The sequence below is a fragment of the Balaenoptera borealis genome (assembly GCF_965194805.1).
Source record: "Balaenoptera borealis genome assembly, chromosome: 15".
Taxonomy (NCBI): domain Eukaryota; kingdom Metazoa; phylum Chordata; class Mammalia; order Artiodactyla; family Balaenopteridae; genus Balaenoptera; species Balaenoptera borealis.
The window spans coordinates 52,284,039-52,301,556 of record NC_138871.1 but is presented as its reverse complement, the minus strand read 5'-3'; the positions used below and the strand labels follow the sequence as shown (position 1 = coordinate 52,301,556).

General features: G+C 47.2%; 1 protein-coding gene across 2 annotated transcripts in view; it reads left to right on the top strand.

Moving 5' to 3' along the window:
* LOC309612436 (uncharacterized protein) overlaps positions 1-17,518 on the top strand; it is a 111,090-nt gene that overhangs the window by 43,182 nt on the left and 50,390 nt on the right. For both annotated transcript variants that reach the window (XM_082358339.1, XM_082358340.1), the window contains exon 3: positions 6-91. In XM_082358339.1, the coding sequence (XP_082214465.1) occupies positions 6-91 (86 nt within the window). The remainder of the gene's footprint in view (positions 1-5; positions 92-17,518) is intronic.

The window sequence follows — 17,518 nt, the reverse complement described above, 5'->3', positions numbered from 1 at the left end:
TTCAGTTACTTTGGATGCCAGACTGAGGATTCCTTCAGTGCTGAGACTGATGTCAAGGTGAGCAGAAACCAGCTGATCGTGGAGGTTGCAGGTGGGTGGAGCCTGCGTACACGGCAACGTGGGGGGCGCCAGGTGGGGAACTGTGGAGTAGAGGCAAAGCGGTGGGCAAGCACTTTGTGTTCAGGGCTGAGAAAGAGCGATCTGGCCCAAGGTGCCAGTTTGTGGTGGTGAGGAGGGGGAGGGGAGGGTGGAGGTAGCTTGGCGGCTACCTTCTGGAGCTGTTTCCGTGCCAGGCTGAGGGGTGTCTACTTGGCTTTTAAGCATGAGGAGGCACTGCACGTGGAGGCACATGATGTCATCCGTGTTGCAGAAGGTTCTTCATGTCTGTGTGCCTTCTCCCCTCCCTCCTTTCATTGCTTCTTTCCACTGAGAATGAAACCGCCCTTCTCCTCAGATGAAACTCAAACTCAACCACACCTCAGACTGGGACTTGAACCCAGGGGATGGGACTCAAACCCACTGTCTTTTTAATTAAAACCGCTCACCAGGTCTGAAACTGCAGAACTCATCTCAGGACTTAATAAAGCTCAGGTTCTTTTGTCTCAGCACGGAAAGAACTCAGTGAGAGGCAAAGCCACAGGCAAGATGTGATTTATTAGTACAGGATGCTTGTGAGAGATACAAGTGGACAGGCAAGGGAGTGCCACCCTGAGAACTTAGTGGGCTACAGTTTCATAATCAAAGAAAGGTGGGGAGGGGGAGAAGACCACCTTCTTCCTCGTTCTTTGAGTCTTCTATCATTAACTCCTCCTACACATCGGGAGGGGGAGTTTTTGACCCTATACGGCCCTGTCGTGGTACTATGGAAGTGAACAAAAAGGTGGTAACCAAAAAAAAAAAAAAAAAAAGGTGGTAACATATATTAAAATATGGTAAATCATCTCAGGTTTCAGTATAATGTTATCTTTTTCCTTATATTTTTGTTTTTAGTGCATGCAGAGAAGCATGTCCTAGGAATCATTAACTTACTGACCTCATTGGGCAGGATGTGGGTCTCATTCCACCATTGTTTTGTTTTGGGGCATGTCTCATGCTTCTATTGGTGGTTTTGTTGCTAAGCAAGCCCGCTTGGTTTAGCTGTTGAGCAAGCCTGCTTTCTTGAGTGATCGTTAACTTCCAGGGGACTCCCATACTTTTTTTTCTCTACTTACAATCCCTTAGTGGGATTAACTATTTAATCACCTACTTTGTCTCTTTACCCTGTCCCTGTCAAGAACACCTATGGGAAATCAGTCTTGATGGAGGTTGCAGGAATCACAGTGAGACCCAGCCCCACCTTCTAGGAGCTCGCCTCTAGCTGGAGAGACAAATAGACAAGAAACATCCTTTAATGTGGTCTAACGGGCGCACAGAACAAGTTGCCTGGGAGCACAGAGGAGGGATCCCCAAACTCAGCCTGGTTTCTCAGAGCTGGGGTCACTTGAACTGGGTCTTAAAGAATGAGTCATTATTCCAGGCAAAGAAAGGAACAGAAAACACATCTGATGTGGGGAATGGTCATTGTTTGGGGTTGGGACTCTGGAGTATGTGTGTGTATGTGGGGAAGAGGAGGGGGGAGGTGAGCCTAGAAATACAGAGCATGACCAGATGGTAAAGGGCCTTGAATGCCCCACAAAGGACTCTACCCTTACCTTAGAGCCCTGGTAAAGGTCAAACACAGACAGACCTTTTCCCTTTTGCCCCTCACCAACTTCCAAGCTCTTTATCTCAGAATAATCAGCTAAGATTAGAATTGTTTGTCCCCCTGAAACTATCTAGACACAGATGAGCATTACCTGTTCAGCTAATTGATACTTCTACTGATTACAAACACAAATCTAACTGTAAATCACTCCACTTTTAACTCGTAATTACAACTTGTAATCACCTCACTTGGAACTCTTCCCTATCAAAGTCTAAGGCAAACCACTGAGACACTCTGATCTTCGCATCTGGGGAGCGCTAACTTATTGCAATATCCTGAATGAGCTAATCTCCTTACAGGTCCAGTTTTTGTCTTTGACACCATGATACGCTTGCTTTTCCCAACTTCCTATCCCCTAGAAGTGTCTTCTAGGGGATAGGTGAGAAAAATATTCTTTATTCCTGTATTATGCTTGGGGGAAAAAATGACACTCTAGGATGTTAAAAGCAACTTTCACAAGATCACAAAACAGGAGTGGACCCGAGTCTAGAGCCTGGGTTTCCTGATTCCTGTGACTTCTAAGGCTGATGTCTGCTTCCAGCTGTGAAATCAGAGCCAGCCCAAGCCAGACTGGTAGCTTCTGCTCTTGAGATCAGGGTCTGTCGAACTGTGGCAGGGTCCTCTCCCCATCTGCCATAATCCCAGGACTGGACCATGTGTGATGATCCTAAAGCCCTGGAGCTAAAAGGGCTCCTGAGAGATGATGTGGTCCAGGCTCCATTTTTCAGAAGTGGCAACAGACTCGTGAGGTTTAGTGACTTGTCCAAGGTCACACAGCAAAACAGGTCCTCCATAGAGCAGGGGTGAGTGGTGAGAGTGGGGAAGACACTTCAGGAGGAGGTGTGACCTCTGACCTTGCAAGCTACCTCCTGGCACTTGGATCAGCAGCTGGGATACACCCTTCTTTGGGCCATGCCTCAACCCATTCCTCCCAACCAGTTCTCAGGGTTTGGAGGGAAGCTTTCCCTCCGGTTTGGTAGTTCAGCCCATTCAAATAAGCTGCCTAGCATCTCCCAGCCCCACAACTGCAAAGTGGAGTCTGTACATACACACTGACCCCTAAACTAGTTGTTGAGATTTTGAAGGGCCAGAAATGGGTTGTTTCTAGGAAGGGGATTTGTGGTCAGCTGATAAATGGCCCCCAAAGATATCCAAAGATGTCCTCATTCCTGAAATCTGTGAATGTATTACTTTAAATGACAGAGGGACTTTGCAGGTGTGATTTAAAGATTTTGAGATGGCGAGATTATCCTGGATTATCTGAGTGTACCTTGAATACAATCACAAGTGTCCATGTAAGAGGAAGGCAGAGGGAGATATGATGATGGAAGAGGTGGAAGAGATGTGATGACAGAACCAAGAGGTCAGAGTAATGCAAGGAAGGGGTCATGAGTCAAGGAATACAAGTAGCTTCCAGAAGCTGGAAGATGCCAGGAAACAGATTCTCCCCTTGAGCCTCTAGAAGGAACCAATCCTGCTGACACCTTCATTTTAGCCCTAAAAGGATCATCTTGGACTTTCAGCCTCCAGAACTGTAAGAGAATAAGCTGTGGTGTTTTAAGCCACCAAGTTTGTGGTTATTTGTTACAACAGCAATAGGAAACTAGGGGTGCTCCAACCACATAGCACGAGTAGCTACCTGCTTTACCTGTGGGTCGGGCCAGCTCAGGAAAGCTGGGGAGGAGAAGATGCCCCTGGCTTCCTCTACCAAGCCAGCCCCGGGGGCTCAGCAGAGGCTCAAATAGGAGCAAAGCTGCCTTTCTCCCGATCACTGGGTGTTTCAGGCCTCCTGGCATATTCCTGTATGCCAATAATCCAGGACATCCACCTCTGCCCAGGCCCCCTTTATACCACTCTCCTCCTTCCCAGTCCCCTGAAATCCTCTTCCCCAGCCTGTCTATCTTCTCCCTGGCCTCTGTCAGGGAGCTCCTCCTTTCTCCTCTAATGTTCAACCCCTCAAAACCCAGATTCCAATCTCATCCTTCTTGAGTTTGTAGCAAGGTGAGAAAACAGCGTGGACCATCTTAACAGCACCAGAACACTGCTTAGGGGGGAAATTGTCTTTGTGTAGGAAAATATGTCAGGGGCCATTTGGCTGTGAGAAGATAGACCCCTGGACAGGAACTGGAAGGATGGAACTGAAGGAAGTGAGGGCCGAATTACTTTTCACAGGACGTGGCATTTGCTCATGAAAAGGAAAGAACAGAGACCCAATGACATGGCAGGAGCCAGTTGGTAGATGCACCACTGGGACTTTTACTTTTAAACACAGGCTGTCTAATTTAAGTTGTTTTTGTGTATATTCACCTCTTCCAGTACTTCAGTGAAGTTTTCTATGACCAAAACAGCCTTGAAGTGCTTGTGCCTTTTGCTTTTATTTTTGCCTTTGTTTTCAAATAAGCCAAGGAGAGGGGTCAGGTTCTGTGGTTGGCACAGGGTAGGACCAGCACATTTGAGCTGGAGAGAGAATCTCTAAACTGAACCTCTGTTTAGGGAAGCTTAGAGCGCTTTGCCCATAACTTCATTTAGTCCTGTCAAAGAAGAACCAGAGCTGGACAGTAGTTAAAGCAGTAAAAACAAGTTTGTATTCAGAACTATTGCGATAGGGGAAAAGAGACTTCAGTATAAAACTGGCCTCAATTCTGAATACAACATAGGCAAATGGGAATTTATAGCCAAGGAGTTAGGGGGTGAGGATGGGGGTTGGGGAGGAGTGAGTGGAAAATTACTAAGAGAAACAGCAGGGGTAAGGGGGATTCTGGCTAAACTGCGACTTAAAAGTATTCTTGCTGAAGGAGGGCAGGGTGATGACACATCACCTGGGAGATGGTGGAGGATGAGGACCTTGAGGGGGTTCAGATATTGAGCTAGGGGTTCTGATTAAACTCACTTAGCAGCATTCTGGCTAAAATTGGATTGTATAGGAAAGTGCACAGATGGACCTATAAGAAGGTTCAGGAGCCTGACTAAAGTTTGGTCACAGAAAGAATCTTTGTCAATTTTCACAATAATTCAATGAGGTATATGCCATTATCCTCACTTTACAGATGAGGAAACCAAGGCACAGGGAGCTTACATAACCTGCCCAAGGTCACATACTGGCAAATTAGCACTCCAACCCAGACAGACTCCAAAGTCCCTGTTCCTAACCATTGGACCATACTGCCTACTAACCCACCTCCGCGACTGCCTCGCGATTGTAAACTCTGCCCCTCCCCCAAGAATACAGAGAAATCCTGGGCAGGGTGACCCCAATTCACACTTCGGCTCACACTGTCCTTTCTGTGTCCTGAGCCCTCTCCCCAACCAGGCTGGGACTCCTGGAGTGTGGAGTGGCGCAATATATGGTTTTGCTAAATAATATTATACCCCACATTTGTAGAGGACTCTACTTTCTCTGTGTACTTTCCCAGGTACAATCTAATTTTTTTTTTTTTTTTTTTTGGTTGCATTGGGTCTTCATTGCCGTACATGGGTTTTCTCTAGTTGCGGCGAGCGGGGGCTACTCTTCGTTGCGGTGCGCGGGTTTCTCATTGCGGTGGCTTCTCTTGTTGCAGGGCACAGGCTCTAGGCGCGCAGGCTTCAGTAGTTGTGGTGCGCGGGCTCAGTAGTTGTGGCGCGCGGGCTCAGTAGTTGTGGCGCATGGGATCCTCCCGGATCAGGGATTAAACCCGTGTCTCCTGCATTGGCAGGCGGATTTGAAACCACTGTGCCACCAGGGAAGTCCCCAGTCTAATTTAATTGACATCATTGTCCCAGAAGGTAGGCAGAAATCATTGCCACCATTTAGAGACGAGGAGATTGAGAATCATAGAAGCCACGTGGCTTGCGTGGGTCACACAGCCCGTAAGGGGCAGGATTCTGCACTGGAACATGAGATTTTTTCTTTCTATCCCACTGTGCTCCCTCATCGGGTTAACAACTTTTAAAAACAGTACCACCACCCCTTCCAAAAAGAGCCCACTCTCTAATTTTCTTTCCATTTTGAAAGCGCAGGCCCCATTTGCAGACAACCTTGAGCTGGAAATAGCACAGTATCAGAATGATGGTATTGGGATGATTTCCTCAGGCTTCAGGGTGGGTTCCTGGGATTCAGGATTCACATTAACCACTAATCTTGAGCTCGTCCTTCCTGAAAAGGACCCTGGTAAGGGTAATTGTTGCACATTCATCCCCAAGGCCGCTTTTATATAAATGCAGATCCTGAAGGCCCAGCTCTCACTATTCTGATTAACACTGCTCCTTGCAAAGAAAGAAAAACGGCCTTTGATTGGCTTCTGCCCCAACTTGGAGAGAGGCCAGTCCAATCAAAAACCACTTCAGCTAAGGGAGAAATGGATGTAACAGAGCAGCGGTCTCCCGATCCTAATTGACTTTTCCTATTCAATTTCTCTTTTATTGAATAACCTCTTCTTCTGAAATGACTGATGTCACTGTCCTGCGTCCAGGGGCTTTCTCAGCAAAAGTATCCAAGGCTTAAAGCGAAGAGCAACTGTCCATCTATCACAAGGCGTGCTGTACCTTCCCACAAAACCTGAATTGAGCACTTCCTGGGTACCCATGGCATGCTTCAAGCCTATCTTGATGCCCGGGGAAGCCAAGACAAGGTCCCTGCCCTCGAGGAGCTCACAGGCCTGGGGAAGAAGGGGGAGCTAACACACAAGAAGAAATACAAGAAAAACAAATGTCTGGGCCTCCAGTGCGCTCCGTGTGTCAGGCCCCAGGGAAATAGCAGTAAATGGACAGATAAAAATTCCTGCATCCTGGAAGGAAGAGAGACATAAGTAAACTATAGAGTCAGTTAGAAGGCAGTGAGCGTCATTGTGGGGGTGCTGGGGGGCGGATCAAGCAGGGGGCAGGGTAAGGAAGGATTGTAATTTTAAATGGGATGCTTGAGTCAAGGTCAAAGGGAGGTGAGGGAGCAAGCCCTGAAGATACCTGGGGAAGGTGTTCTGGGAAAAGGGAACGGAGGAATGGAAGGATCTGAGCCAGGGGCAGGTGTGGAATTTCTGAGGAACAGCAAGTTTAGAAAGTGGGCACTTTCTTGGCCAGGGGTTGTGAGACGGGAAGGGCCCTTTTTAAAAGGAGTTACTCTGGGCAGCAGTACAGGTAAGCATCTCTGAACCTCCATTTCAGTTCTCTGTTCGGTTCCAGTGAGGCTGGAAGTTTGCTGGGGGAGGAGCGTGGGAGGTGGTAGGTCACAGAGGTGAGGAGGAGGGGCAAATCATCTGGGGGTCTTAGCAGCCATTTTGCTCTTCAAGGGACACCAGTGAAAGGTTAGGCACAGGGGAGAAATGTGATCACATGTTGGTTCTAAAGGGATTAATCTGTATTAAGAATAGTCTGGGGCTTCCCTGGTGGCGCAGTGGTTGAATATCTGCCTGCCAATGCAGGGGACACGGGTTCGAGCCCTGGTCTGGGAAGATCCCACATGCCGCAGAGCAACTAGGCCCGTGAGCCACAACTACTGAGCCTGCGCGTCTGGAGCCTGTGCTCCGCAACAAGAGAGGCCGCGATAGTGAGAGGCCCATGCACCGCGATGAAGAGTGGCCCCCACTTGCCGCAACTAGAGAAAGCCCTTGCACAGAAACGAAAACCCAACACAGCCAAAAATAAATAAATAAACAATTAATTAATTTAAAAAAAAAAAAAAGAATAGTCTGGAGTATTCTAAGGGTAGAAGCAGGGGGAGAAGTTAGTATTGATACAATAGAGTTGATAAGTATATGTGTAATGTTTCTAGTTTCCAAAATGGCTGTGCGTTTTGCATTCCCACCAGCAATGTATGAGAGTTCACTTGTCAACACTTGGTGTTATCAGTCTTTAATTGTAGCCATTTGAGTGTGTGTATAGTAGTATCTCGTGATTTTAATTTTTTTCCTGGATGACTAATGACGTTGAGCATCTTTTCATGTGTTTGCAGTAGAGAGCTGCTGGTGGTTTGGAGCAGGGTGGTGGCAGCAGAGATGACGAGAAGGGTCTGAGTCTGGATATGAGAGATCTGGAAAGAGGAGTGGGGTGATGTATTTCAGATGGGAGAGCCAGGGGGCTCTAGAGCTGGCATCCTTCCTGAGTCCTGTAGGAGAAGGAACCACATCCAGACAAATTATATCTCTGCTAGAATTTTTGTCCCCAATATCCCTCTTCCCCTTCTGAGGTGACAGAGCCCTAATTTTGGCTGGGCACATGGCTATCCAGAATGTACTTCCCAGCCTCCCTTGCAGCTAGGAGAGGCCAGGTGACTAAGTTTTGGTCAATAAGATGTGAACAAAGGAGTTGAGGGCAGCTCCCAGAGCCTTCTTTAAAGGGCAGCTGGCACGTACTCTTCCCTTAATGTCCTCTCCCTCCAGCCTTCTGCCTTGAACATGAAAACCACTATAGGCCCTACCTTCAAGATGGTAGATGCCAGAACTAGAAGGACCCCGAGCCCCGGGCACCATGGAGTGCTCTGTCAGCCCTAGACCACCACCTACTGACTTCTTGAACGAGAGAGAGAGGAAAATACATTTCTAGTTGGTTTCAACCATCTTTATTTTATTTCTGGTGATGCTCTCAGTGAACCTAATCTAAACTGATATGACAGGCAACCAACAGCGCCTGCTGTCAAGAGCTTCTTGGAGGAAGGGGTACATACACTTAGCCTCCAGATGGGTAGGATTTAGAGAATCAGTGGCCAAGGTGGTGAGCACTCTGGCCTGAGGCAGGATGAGAAGTGAGCCTGGCTTGGGGGTGAGACTACAGAGGACTTAGCAGGCGCAGAAGGCTTGGATCACCCCACTGAGACTGAGCTGGTGCTTCTAGGCCGGGAGAACCTGCACTGTGTTGAATGGCCCCTGGAGAAAGGCTACCCCTGTGTTTAACTTAAATGTATCACATTGCAGTTTAAACCCCCTTCCCTTATTCACAAGGAATAAGCCTGGCTTCACTGTTGGAAAGCTGAGCCTCTGTGTACCCTTAGACGTGATTAAATGCCACTCCATCCCTCCACACAGCCAGCCAGGCAGGCAGAGCTCAGTCCTAACCTTCCTCAGTCCTAACCTCTGGTTCTCTAAATACGTTATTTTCATCCCCAAAGTGCAGCTCCCAGACCAGACGGAGTGAGCTGGCCAGGGCAGGAAGCCCATCTCCTCCCTCAGCATCCTCCCTGGCCCGGCCTGCTGGGCTCTCGCTGGTAGAATAGCTCTGTCCTTCTCCAGGCCACCTCCCAGACTCTCCCTGTTACTCTGCACCAGAGGAGCCGGGCACCAAGCACGGGACCCTCTGGCAGCTGAGCCAGGCTGAGTATGTGGCAGAGCTGCCCGGCAGGGGCCCCCTGTCTTCTCCTCCTTCCTGCCTCCCAGAAGCCTCCCTGATGTCAATTATCTGAGATGCAGAACCACACACAGCACCAGAACGCCCAGTCCCAGAGCCCAGAGAACATCTTTGTTTTCTGAGACACCCAGCCCCCTGAGGCCAGATGCTGAGGATTTCCTGCACCCAGACATGCAAAACAAAAAAGTGTTCTTATTTTCATGTGGTCTCCATCACAGCGCTGTGGCGGCATTGCACCGGGAAGAAAGGGACAGAGCTTTTCTCTTGAGGTCGATCGAGGTGCCTTGGACCCTAGTCAAGGGCGCCTGGGTGCTGGTTCTGTTCACTGTGGAGACAGTGGGAGGCGGACAGGGAGGAAGGAAGGAGGCGGAAACGAGAGGCACTGCCCTCCGCCCGGGATCTGTGGTTCCTGTGATGAGTGTGGTTCCTTTCTTCCACCATGGATGCCTCTAGAAGGCAAATTGGATTCTTTGCTAATAATCAAATTTTGATTACTCAGAAGTCAGTCTAGCCTCCTCTCCAAGCTTCTGGTGAGTATGAGATGAGCAAGATTGTTACACAGATGATACAAGTCCAGCTGAAAATGAAGAAACTGGGGCTTTAGCTAGCAGTACAGCCTCGTCTCAGAGACTTTGAAGCTTTTACTTGGGCTTTTTGAAATATTGTCAGTAACCCATAACACCCCCTACCCCCATTCCCTCCCTGACTCTTGCTCAGGGCCCAGCTTGAGGACCGTCGCCAAGTCCAAGAAATGCCTCTGGGACGGCAGCTCTTCGAGCAGGTGTTTCAGGGCCTCACTTGGGAGTATCCTAGGGTGCCCCAACCACCTGCAGTGCATCAGGGCGAGTCCTGATCTGGGGCTTCCCGTTCCTAGAAATTCCAGCCAAGTTCTTCGTACGCCCAGAGATGCTGATTGTGGGATGCTGATGTGTATGTGCAGTGGAGGGTGGGAGGAGGGGCTTGGGTTTCTTGAGGAAGCTAATTTTATGACTAATTAAATCTGAGAAGATGTGGAGAATCCTAGCACTGATTTGCAACACTTCTCAGGATGCTCTTCACACCTTCAGTTTACCCAAAGGGCTGTTTTTATAGGAGGAGGAGCAAGGCAGGCATCTCAAGATTTTCTCCTTCAGTGAGAGGGACCAAGGATGCTTGCGTTTCAAGTCCCTGTCTCTCCCTTACTTACTGTGTGACCTTGGGCACATTACTCAACCTCTCAGAGCCTCATTTCCTTACCTGAAAAACAGTGTTGCTGTGAAAATCAAATGAAAAATTCACATCACGCATTTAATGTCTCTGACATATAGTAAGTGCTCAAGCCACAGTAGCTGTTGCTGCATTGTTCATTACACGTAATATTCTTTGCCTTTATTGCAACCTCCCACCTGCATCTCCTCCTAAGAGGTTGACTTGTGACTCCTGGGTCTGGCCAGGAACTTCCTCAGCGTGGAGACAGCACCTTCCCCACTGGAGCGGGGGCTCCTGGAGGGCCAAGGGGATGTCCTCTCCTTCCTCTGGGCCACCCATCCCCCTCCCTCCCACTCCAGGCCCAGTGCCAGTCTCAGCTTGATGATGAAAGGTCCAGAAGATGCCACCATTAGAGAAGAAAGAACATTTGTCTCTCTACCCTTCTGAATTCTTGGCTGAGACCCTTGTAATAAAAGACAGATTAACCAGAGAGAAACAAACAGAAGTTTATGAACATGTATGCCTCATGTGTACATGGACGATACCCAGGCCCCCCAAGATGGCTTAGTATTCAGGATTAAATACCATCTTACTAGGGAAAGGGGAGAGGGGATGTAGGCCTCTTAGAGGAGAGTAAATTTTTAGGGAAGATGAATGGGCCCCCAGAAGAGTAAATGGGAGGTATGATAATCTGTGACAAAGTTTGTCTGGGTGTGTTGTTAACTTCTAGTTTGCTCTCCTGTGATGGTTGATGAAATTCCCTGGAAGGGGATTTATGACAATTGAGTTCTTTCTGGGGGATCTGTCTTTAGGTAGATAAGGGGAGTTCAGAGAAAACCTCTCCCTGCCTTTGCTGGTTTTCAAGTGCCTACAGCTCAAAATAACCAATATACCAAAACAGCATATTTTAGGGTAGCATATTCTGCTACCCTTCACCACAGTGTCATAAGGATTATTTTGAGCTGAAGACATTTGAGAATTAACTGCTTCTGGAAGAAGCTTTTTTCTGAACTTCCTTTATCTTCCTAAAAGTATGGTCTCCCCAAAGAATCCCACAGTCCTAAATTCCCTCCCCAGGAGTTTCCCAATAGGGAAGACTGACTTATTACTCAAGAACTCAGCACAGGTCAGCACCTAGATAAGAAATCACCTAAATAGACATTGTCATAAAACTATCGTATCTCCCATCTATTCTCCTGAGGGCCCATTTACTTTTCGTAGAAGTCATTTGTTCTCCCAGAAGTGCCCCTATGCCCCTCCCCATCCCCTATTAAGATGGTATATAAGCTCCAGATTCTACCTACCTCTTGAGTCACACTTTTCCATGAACTCCCTTATACTGGTGAGTAAAAATCTGTTTCCTTTTGCTAATCTATCTTTTGTCCATTTAACTTACAGGACCCCAATACTGAACTTAAGAGGGTAGAGGAAGAGTTTTTCCTCTCTAAACATGAGGACTCACTGATTGACTGACTTACTGCCCAATATCTTATCTAAACAGCATTGAAGTTGTGAGGTTTTCCTCTAGGAACCTTAAGACAGTTGGCGAGTCGAGGAAGGCCAATGCAGTTCCAACTGAGAGAAGTCCCCCAGGGACAGAGCAATGGGTGGCAAGACCTCAGTGAGGGCATCACCTTCCCATTTGGTGCTTGATTTCCTAGGCTCAGAAATTCATTGCTTGTTCACCCAGAAGTGATCAGTTTCCACAGAACATTTCACAGTAGCCAAGCCCACAAAGATCAATGGATAAGAGGAGCACAGGGAAAGCCCAGTCAGTGGTCCCCAGAGGTTGCTTGGTGAGTGTTGGACCGTCTTTGATGATCCTAATGGCTGGGATCAGCTGATAGCCCAATAAAAGGCCATGACATTACACAGCCCCAGGGGACGCCATTCCCATAGAGCACGCAAAGGGAGCCCTCCTCCCAAGCTGTGCAATGCATCTATTCCTGGACCAGTCTGGGAGATGTGTCTGTTACAACTGTGAATTTCTGGGCACCAATTCAGGTCTAAGAATTGACCATCTTTGGCATTGGGCCCAGGTTACCTGCAGGTTTAATTAAGTCCCCAGGTGATTCTTATAAGGCTCAGGGAAGTCTAAGGGCCTCAGCTGCAGGGACACACCTGCAGGAAACATGCAGCCAGTGATTGCTTTTGCAGTTCACTCTTTACACACAGCCCTTCCGACCGACCTGTGGATTCCTTCTTTTGATGCGTTATTTCTTTCAATTAGGGCATTTGGGGGAAACAGGGAGCTATTTGATCTCTATAACACTTTGTATAACTCTGTTCTGATAAATATTTTATAGTTTAGCTTCAGAGGTCAATTTGATTTAGCTATATCTGGTGAAGACATCCAATTTTTTTTTTTTATCCTTTTAGCTAGCAAGGCTGCCGTTGTAAAGTTGCCCTGTGCTCCTCTGTCGGTCACCCCCTGCAGACCCCCACTGCTCCCTGTGCTCAAGCACATGTAGGGTGGTTGGTGCCCTTTGTTCTGGGTGAAAGGTGTATGCCGGTGTGTTTTGGTTTTTGTCTTTTTTGTTTTGCAAGACAAGAGTTTGCGCCGCCCTGTGCTTAGAGCTCTAAATCTGACTTCTGGTGAGGATGGAGCGAGAGCATATTTGCATAGGGAGTCTGGGGAGGGTAGCTGTATGTCTGGGTTTGGGTTGGACCATTCCGTCTGTGCCCAGTATGCTGATGATACGTAACAGCGCCCCCTTCCGACTCATTTGCCAGTTTGGACAACAAATTATAAGGACACCATTGCAGGAGCCTCTTGGGAAGCAAAGGATCAATATTCTGACCCCTTTCTTTTTGAGGATGAGTTTTCCTTAAAAAGTTCTGTGGCCTGGGGTACCCTGACTGAGATCATAAGATGACACGGGAGCGGGGGGGACTTCCCTGGTGGCGCAGTGGTTAAGAATCCACCTGCCAGTGCAGGGGACACAGGTTCGAGCCCTGGTCCGGGAAGATCCCACGTGCCGCGGAGCAACTAAGCCCGTGCGCCACAACTACGGAGGCTGTGCCCTAGAGCCTGAGTGCCACAACTACTGAGCCCGCGTGCCACAACTACTGAAGCCCACGCACCTAGAGCCCGTGCTCCACAACAAGAGAAGCCACTGAAATGAGAAGCCTGCACACCTCAACGAAGAGTAACCCCCGCTCGCCACAACTAGAGAAAGCCCGGGCGCAGCAACGAAGACCCAATGCAGCCAAAAATAAATAAATAAACAAATATATATATCTATATTTAAAAAAAGAAGATGACATGGGGGACCCTAGGGAACTCCTTGGAAGGGAATGGGAAGGCCGCACGCAGGCCCAGCACCGGCGTGGAGCGGACTGGTTCTGGGTATTACGTGGCCCTGGGGCTGCAAACCTCTCCCAGCACCCCAGCCCCACTGGCTCTGTGTGCCTGTGTGTCCACGCTACGTGCTTCCACTCATTCATTCATTCGTTCAGGCATGTTTACTGCACCTGTCCTGTGCCAGGCTCTGATCCAGCTGAGGGACACAGCAATGAAAAATAAATACCTTACCTTATTGGAGATTGTTTTCTAGTGAGAGTCGTAGGACATTTTTTAAAGGAGAAAGTAAAATACTGTGTCATACGGTATTAAGTGTGAAAATGAGTCAGAGTAAAGGGGGGCGGGCAGTTATTTTACATGAAGTGGGCAGGGGAGGCCTAAGGGAAGGGAAGCTGCGGGGAGAGTTCCAGGCAAAAGGCGCAGCAGGACAGGGGCAGGACAGGCTTCTCCGGTCACAGTGTAGCTGGAGACTGGGGGGATACGGGGCGGGGCGGGGCGGGGCAGGCCTTGTAAGCAGCCGGAGAGGAAGGCAGGAAGGGAATGAAATGCTCCTTTTTATACTGTCAGGGAGGAAAAATATCTTTTTCCTCCATCCTTTGAAGTTTTTGGCTGGAGCCCCTGTAATAAAAGACAGATTGAGAAAAGTATACACATTTATCTAATGTAAGTTCTGCATGATTCGGGAGCCTTCTTAAGGAAGTGAGAAACTGAAGAAGCAGTTAAACCTGAGTGTTTTAATGCTGGGTTTGGTGAAGAGTACAAAGTCGTGAGAAAACATGATGGGACTGATGGGGTTTAGGACACACTCCCCCAAAATACGGCACCTTGGCATATTACATATCTTAAGCTCAAGGCGTTTGAGAAAACAGCAGAAGCAAGAAGGTCACTCTGACACCCACCCCTTCGCCCTTCTTCCCTGAGAGCAGCAAAAGGTACATGTGAAAGGGACCCTCCCTGTACCAGCAGGAAGGGAGGCATCCTTATCACCGGAGTCAGGGAATTTAGGGCTTAGAAGGCTATGTAAATAAACCTTGTTTCTTCTTCACCATTAACTGCCCCCAGTCCAAGCCCCTTTGTCTGGTCAATTCTTTACAAATGTATTGTTTCCTTCTCTAAAAGGTATAAACCCTCTCTGCTCTGGTCACTTCTTTGAGTCTCATATCTTTGTGGGGCTCTCCTACGTACACACCTAATTAACTTTGTTTTTCTCCTCTTAATCTGTCTTTTTGTTATAAGAGGGTCTCAGCGAGAACTTAGAAAGGTAGAGGGAAAACTATTGCTCCTCCCTCACAGGACAAAGCAGGTATAAGCTCAGGGTAGTAACTGGGGGAAACTCAACAGGGCTTGTTCATTAGGATTTTTCTGGGTGTCCCTCTGTCTTGGAGATTAAGCTGCTCTTTCCTCTGGGTACAGGGAGGGCACCTCGCATTGAGGGTCTTATGACCTGCTTCAGGAGAGAAGGGTGGGGGAAGGTCAGAGTGAACTTCCTGCATCTGCCATTTTCTCAAATTCCTTCAGCTTAAAATATTCAATACATATACCAACATGCTGTATTTTGGGGTAGCATGTTCTAAACCCTGTCAGTACTTAAGAGAAGTTTGAATACAGAAATAACATAATCTAACATGTTAAGATTTCAAAGTACTTCAAAAGTAGAGAAAAATAGTAAAATGAATTCCCATATGCTATTACCCAGATTCAACAGTTAACAAGATTTTTGTCAGTTTCTTTGTCTCTTTTCTTTGCTGAAGTATTTTAAAGGAAATTTCAGACCTCACATTGTTTTACTCCTACTTACTTCAATGTGCATCTCAAAAAAAAAAAAAGCTCATTTTCTTATAAAACCACAATGCCATTATTTCACCTGTATCAAAAGTAACAGTGATCCCTTGGTATCATATAATAACCAGTTTGTAATAAAATCTCACAGATTGTCTTAAACACACATTTATTTGTTTGTTTCACATTTGATGTGTTTTCATCGGTATCCAAATGAGATTCACCTAGTAGATTTGGTTCTCTGACAAGTTTGAAACACTGAGTTTAATTGCCAAGTTGAGAATAAATTGCAGCAGGACAGGACAGGGCCAGAAGACTAGTTCAGAGGCCATGCTCTGATCCAATGTAGAGATGGTGGGACTCGGACCAGGGTAATAGAGGAGAAGGTAAAGAGTGGTGGATTCTGTGTATGTTTTGAAAGTAATGCCGACAGCATTTGCTGATGGGCTAGATATGGAGTATGAGAGTGAAGGGATCACTGTCCTGGCATAAGGATTATTTTAGAGTGAAAACATTTGAAATCTTAACTGAACTCCCCTTACCTAACTAAAGCAGAACCTCCTGAAACAGCTGCCATTAACCCCACTCCATGGGAGTTTCCCCCGAATCCCAGGAAGAAGACAGACTGCCCATTCCCATTAGCTAGAACACTGTTTGGCACAGAGTAGGCCATCCAGAAATTTACATGGAGGCAGTGCATATTTTGGAGGTGTAAGTCAACCCGCCCCCCCCAGCTTTATTGAGATATAACATGTGTAAGTTTAAGGTGTACAGTGTGATGACATGATGCATGTTGGGGAGGAACACTTTTGCTCTGCTCTACAGAGATTCTTTCGGCTGGTCTAATAATCACATCAATGTGAGACAGATTAACAGGAGAAAGTCAACTTTAATTAGTATGTATTTATGGTATTTATGGGAACTCACATATATGAGAGGGTCGAAGACCCCACATACATGAGAGGTTCAGAGACAGAAAGGTAAACTGAGGTATCAATGCCATCCTGGTTAAGGAGTGGGATAGGGGCCTGAGCTTCCAAGGACAGGAGGGTCATTCACAGGATGATAATAAGAGCAGAAGTTTGGTAATTAGATATTTGCCCTGCCATACAGACAGGTCATTCAGATAAAATTTATCTCTGATAATAACTTTTATTCTGGGAAAGATCCCCAATTATGTTCTCCTAGGTAGTTAGGGGAGGCACGTAGTTTCCCTTGAACCCGCAGGGTCTTGATTGCCTTTAGTTCAAAATAATCCTCATGCAAAAGTAACATTTTTGGGGGGCTCATTCTGAACCCTTTCATACACACTTATATATTGCAAAATGATTACCACAGCAGGGTTGGTTAACACTTCCACATAAATATATTTTGAATGGATGAATTGCATTTATATTTGTAGAGTTTCCTGCCTTGCAAGGATCATATGTTCCATTTTATGGCATTGTTAAAGACATAAAGTTTACTTTTAAGAAAAACCTATATTCAAGTGAAAAAATGAATTGATTAAAATAAGTATACTTAATTAATAATAATATGGAAGATGGAACACAGATGTAGTGAAAATCATGACATACAAGAGTGAAATTTGGGAACCCTGGGATAGATGGAAGTGGGTCCCATCTTGCAAGCATGGTGGCGGTGGGAGCCTTGGGAATGTCTACTTCCAGGAAAGGGTTCCCAGCCCTTGTGACCCAGCACAACACTCTGGCATAGGATATTATGGATGAATGGTGTTGGCCCGGTCAGCTGGCAGCCTGAGTCCTGCCTTCCGGCAGCTTTGAGAGCCGTGGTCCAGGTGGGCAGACTTGAGAGCCTCCAGGCACAGGCTTTTATATCTGTATTGCTACCAGCAATCCCTCCATGACAGTCTAGGCTTTTTCTTGCATACACTTCAAAACTCTTCTGGCCTCTGCCTCTGACCAAGTTCCGAAGCTGCTTCTACAGTTTTAGGTATTTGTTACAACAGCACCCCACTTCTTTGTACCAAAGTTTGGGCTGCCATAACATTATACCATAGACTGGGCAGCTCAAACAACAGAAATTAATTTTCTCACAGTTCTGGAGGCTGGAAGTCCCAGATCAAGGTGTCAACCAATTCTGTTCCTGGTAAGAGCTCTCTTGCTGGCCTGTAGACAGCTGCCTTCTTGCTTATCCTCACATAGCCTTTCCTCAGTATGTGGCCATGGAGA